The 5,480-nt window shown below is 38.6% G+C and overlaps 1 protein-coding gene across 2 annotated transcripts in view; it reads right to left on the bottom strand.

Moving 5' to 3' along the window:
- Positions 1–4,116, bottom strand: part of UBE2V1 (ubiquitin conjugating enzyme E2 variant 1) — a 40,452-nt gene extending 36,336 nt beyond the window's left edge. The window contains exons 1-2 of one of the 2 annotated variants that reach the window (XM_006758793.2): positions 4,022–4,116; positions 3,208–3,356 (exon numbers count right to left, since the gene is read on the bottom strand). In XM_006758793.2, the coding sequence (XP_006758856.1) occupies positions 3,208–3,252 (45 nt within the window). In that variant the 5' untranslated portion in view covers positions 3,253–3,356; positions 4,022–4,116. Of the gene's footprint in view, positions 1–3,021; positions 3,166–3,207; positions 3,357–4,021 lie in introns of those variants that run through there. The other variant, XM_006758794.2, reaches the window with a different exon arrangement.
- Between the last annotated feature and the right edge of the window lie 1,364 nt (positions 4,117–5,480).

Here is a 5,480-nt window from a genome sequence, read left to right as displayed (position 1 = left end):
AAAAAAAAATTTTTTTTTAAATCCTCACCTGAGGGTATTTTTTTTTATTGGTTTTTATAGAGAGTGGAAGCGAGGGGGAGAGACACAGAGAGAATAACATCAATGTGAGAGAAACACATCGATTGGTTCCCTCCCTCGCCCAACCATGGCCAGGAATCGAGCCTGCAACTGAGGTATGTGCCCTTGACCGGAGTCAAACCTGCAACCTTTCAGTCCATGGGCCAACACACTTAACCATGAGCCAAACCGGCTAGGGCTACATCTTTTAAATTTTAATGGATTTTCTTTTTAATAATACAATAATAAAAATTTAATAGGGAAATGAGTTACTCAAGTGCTCTATTAGATGCTTTAATAACTGCATATACCTTGTATTCTAATCTTAAAACATACTGGTCACAGGAACCACATAGAAGCAAATAGTTGCTTTTATGACTTTGCTTTTAACCTTGCAAAGTCAGGGCAACAAAATGATAGGAGTTAAAAGACAGACAATAACTGAGGATGTAGAGAAATTGAAACTCTGTTGCGTTACTGGTGGAAATGTAAAATGGTGCAGCCACTTTGAAAAACAGTTTGGGCAATTCTTTAACATGTTAAACACAGAATTACCATATTTTCCAACAATTCCATCCTAGGTATAAAGAGAATAAAAAATATTAGTCCACACAAAAACCTGTGCACAAATGTTCATAGCAGCATTTTTCATGATTGGAAAAATAAAAATATCCATCAACTAATTAATGGATAAACAAATATGGTATATCCATATAATGGAATATTATTCAGTCATAAAAATTTACATGCTATTACATGGATGAACCTTGAAAACATTACAGTAAGTAAAAGTCAATCATAAAAGACCACATATTATATAATTCCATTTATATGAAATGTCTACAACAAATAAATTCATAGAGATAAAAAGTAAATTAGTGATTGTCAAGGGTGAGGAGTGGGGGACAGAATGGGAGTGACTGCCAACAGGGATGGGGTTTATTTCTGGGATAATTAAAATGTTTTGAAATTAGTGATAGTTGCACAGTTTTAAGTATAATAAAAAAACCACTGAACTAGTTTTTTATATTTTAAAGGTGTATTCTATGGTAAGTGAATTCTAGGATATGTAAATTATCTCAATAAAGCTGTTATTTTTAAAAAAGGATGTATGGAAAGTATCTTGCATACTGAAATTATTTCATGAAAAGTTAGCCCCTTTTGAAAGAGATAAACTAAAGCTCAAGGTGATCTAAAGTGCTTTAGGCCGAAACCGGTTTGGCTCAGTGGATAGAGCATCGGCCTGCGGACTGAAAGGTCCCAGGTTCGATTCCGGTCAAGGGCATGTACCTGGGTTGCGGGCACATCCCCAGTGGGAGATGTGCAGGAGGCAGCTGATCAATGTTTCTCTCTCATCAATGTTCTATCTCTCTATCTCTCTCCCTTCCTCTCTGTGAAGAATCAATAAAATATATTAAAAAAAATGTTTTTTAAAAAAATAAAGTGCTTTAGACTCAATAAAATATATTAAAAAAATATTTTTTAAAAAAATAAAGTGCTTTAGGTATAATAGAATATTTTCAACAGAACTTAGTGGTTCATTTATTTGTTTAAGTGTATAATTCAGTGGTATTTAGTGTATTCACAATGTTGTACACTTGGACTCACTATTAGGTTGTTAGAACCTGAAAACCGATCCGTTGATTAACAAATCTACTGAACAACTAGCCCATTCTTAGTCACTTCCAGGTGTTCTGGAGATTAAGGAGTAACTGTTCTCATCCTCAAGAAATCTAAACCACTCTTAGAAAGAGATGAAATGTAGTGAAGGGAGCCATCACCATACAATGGACTTTCAGAGGCAGCAAGAAAAATGATCTCCATGAAGAAATGAGTTTTCTAGATCAGGTTTTCCCCAGTATTTAATAGGTCCAGAAAATCCTGGTTTTCATAGATTTAAAAAAAGATCAAGAAATGAGTAAAAACAGATTTTTAAAAAAACCTCCAAAACAAAACGATAGTGTTACTAAAATGACTCGGGAAGTTACATTAAGTGGCAAAGTCAGTCATTTGCCATGAGTGTGTGACAGCCTAAGATCAGCATTAAATTGTCCTAACACTTTATGAGCAGGACACTTTCTTTTCAGTTGGGGCCACATCCCAGGTGACTTTCTATCACCTACAGAGGTGGTGCAGAGCCTTACACGCAGACAAAAGAATGAACATAATCATCCTTAAGCACAAGCAGACACAGGAAAGGCCCAGCTGCATTCAGGCAGATTCTTCTACTGCTTGTCTGAAAATGTATCATATTACGGTAATCTATTTCTTCACTCCTACATCACATTACTACTTAAACTGGATAATACTATAATGGCAACAGAGGAAAACTCAAACTATAAACAGGAGGGACACAATGTAGGAGAGTGGTTAAGAGCACAGGCTCTGGAGTTAGTCCTGTTTTGGGAATTAGCGATGTGACTTTGGGCAAATAACATCTGTGAATCTGTTTCTTCATCTGTAAAACAGAACGCAACTACACAACAGTAGCACCTAACAACAGGTTCTTACGAGAATTAAATGACATTTCTGCGGAGCTTACTATGTGTCATTAATAAAAAAGTTAGCTGATTTTATGAAGACTGGGAACTCTCACAAATCACAAGGCTCTAAAAGAGAGGTCATTTTCCACCGTCTTCTTCTTTGCTAAGGCCTCTGGGCCTAAGAGTGCCTGGAATAGATCAGAGTGGACCAGGCAGGCAATAACCCTTCGTTGAGTGGCCCCAAAAATTAGGATACAGATGTATATTAGAACTGGGGAACAATGAATAAAAACCACAACTGTGAAGGCTTTCCAAGGTTCATCTGGACACTGTCTTCAGGTATGTTGGCTACATCTGGAGCCTTTTATCTGATAAACCCGAGTTTGTTCTAAACTACATCGGAGGGTACAATTACCTCAAACCTCACTGTCTACATTGTCATGTAAATTCACACTAGGAGTCTAAACAGGTTTTTGCTTACCATTTAGAGGGATTAAACAGCATCTGAGGAGGTTCAAATATATAAACTGAAACTGGTCAAAAAAGAATAGCCACATTTCAGAAAATATACCATTGGTGAGCTTTTTCCGTGATAAGGTAATATTTTTTAAAAGGAGGCACAGTGAATTTAAGACATTGACATTTATAGCCGTAGCTCGACGCTTACTCTTGGAGGCCCAATTATCATGCCTGTCCATCGTGTAAGTGTCATGTCTTCGTCATCTTCTAGACCCCAGCTAACTGTGCCATCGCCTACTCCCTTCTGGCCTTCTTCGAGTTCTTCCAACAGTCGGAAATTGCGAGGGACTTTTACTCCTAAAATAAATGGAAAGAAATTCAAGATACTAGCAACTCCAGGGGAACCTGTAAACCTAGAGTTAGTTGCTCATTATCACTACCTGGGAATGAAGATGCTAACATGCAAATAATGCTGAAAGTCGTTGCACCTCAAATTTGCTGCTTTCCAATCTATTTGTAATCGACCAGCACAACCGGAAGGAAGGGGCTTATGGTTTTGTTACAGGTGAAGTGACAACTGAACCAAGAAAGACATACTCAAAACTAGAAAGTCACCCCACCCCACCCCATTTCCGTGTCTTTGACGAACTTCATAAAGGGATTACATGTGGAAATGCTGATTCATTTGGGTCCATTAATTAGATGAAAACCATCACTATCAATTGCTAAAAAAAGCGCCTTGAAGACAAGAAACGATTTCTTTTGTTTTGATCTTATTACATATTTCTGTGCTCATTTGTTAGAATGACTCTCAAACTCCTTAGGAGGAAGAGTTGTCCTGACTGCTTCAAATAACAACGTCCTCTTGATCACTAAGAGTCAATCAAAGGCACCAAGGATAACATTTTCAATTATTTAAGCCGTAGTTTCTCTCTTAAAAGAGAAGCTAAAAGAGGGTAGTCAGTTCTCTGATATACTTGTTTCGTTTCTAAAAACTCAAAGCCTGACAAGGAAGTACACACCTCACACGTTCCAGCCACTACTCCCGAGTTTAGACTGAGGCTTGAGCCCTTCCTGGGTGTCTTCCAGAACAGAGCCTAGGTACTGGGGCCAGAGAGGGATGAGGCTGTAGGAGGGCACAGAGCGACTCTCCTAGGGTTGCTCTCTCTGGAATTTGGACTATTCCTCTGGATAAAACTCAGGATCCAGGCAAGTCACAAGCTTTCTTTGCCTTACATGCTGAGCCCCCCAACTGGCTAGACTCTCGGAGACAAGTAGCTCAATATAGGACTGTGAACAAAGACCTACTAAAGGGACTCAAGATGGTGGAAGAAGTTCCCTGTATATCTCAGTATTTCCCAAAGTGTGGGATGCATGCTACTATTAATTCAATTTGAATAAATATCTGAGTATCGACTATATCTCAGACACTTTTCTAGGCAATGGGGAATAAGTAATGAACAAAACAAAAATGCCTGCCCTCATGGTGCTTACACTCTAGTGGGACACATATAATTGATAAAATAAACATGCAAATTATGTAGTATGAGGGATGGTACTGTTCTGGAGCACAAAGTAATGAAAGGAGGAGTTACAATTTTAAATAGGGTGATCAAGGCAAGTCTTACTGCAATCAGGAGTCATGACTACAGACCTGAAAATGAGGGAGCCTGACGTATGGAGGGGCAGTGGGAGGGAATCTTCCAGGCAGAGGAAATAGGCAGGTGCAAAAGCCCTGAAGGAGGACCTTGCCCACAGCATCAAAGAAGAGCAACCATGCCAAGTCAGCTGCAGCAGAAAATTAGGGACTTCAACTATTATTGAGTGACATAAAAAAGCCACTGGAGTTCTAAACAGAAGAGTAACAGAATCTGACTTGTTTTAACAGGATCCCTCTGACTACTGTGTGAAGAACACAGTGAAGGGAGCTAGGGCAGGAACAGCTAGGAGGCTATTCCAAGAATCCTGCAAAAGATAATACTAGCTTGGACCAGGGTAATGGCAGTGAAGATGGTGAGAAGTAGCACAATTCTAGATATTTAGAAATCTGAACTGGTTCAATTTGTTGTCAGATTGCCTATGACACATGAGAGAAAGAGGAGTAAACTATGACCCCCAGGCTTTTGGTTTGAACAACACTTTAGATGATTTTAGGTACACAAGAATGAACTTGCTTTTACAGTCATTTATTTATTTTTAAGTAACTTATTTAGAGCAAGTAATATTATACTAACTTCTCATTTATGCTGATGGTAAAATTTTCCTTTTAAAATAAATGTAAGTGCCCTTGCTGGTTTGGCTCAGTGGATAGAGTGTCTGCCTGTGGACTAAAGGGTCCCAGGTTCCATTCCCATCAAGGATACATGCCCAGGTTGCGGGCTTGATCCCCAGTAGGGGGCGTGCATGAGGCAGCCGAGCAATGATTCTCTCTCCCTCTCTGAAATCAATAAAAATATATTTAAAAAATAAAAAAATGTAAGC

This window comes from Myotis davidii, unplaced genomic scaffold (genome assembly GCF_000327345.1).
Source record: "Myotis davidii unplaced genomic scaffold, ASM32734v1 scaffold935, whole genome shotgun sequence".
NCBI lineage: Eukaryota > Metazoa > Chordata > Mammalia > Chiroptera > Vespertilionidae > Myotis > Myotis davidii.
This window is presented reverse-complemented; position numbering and strand designations above follow the sequence as displayed.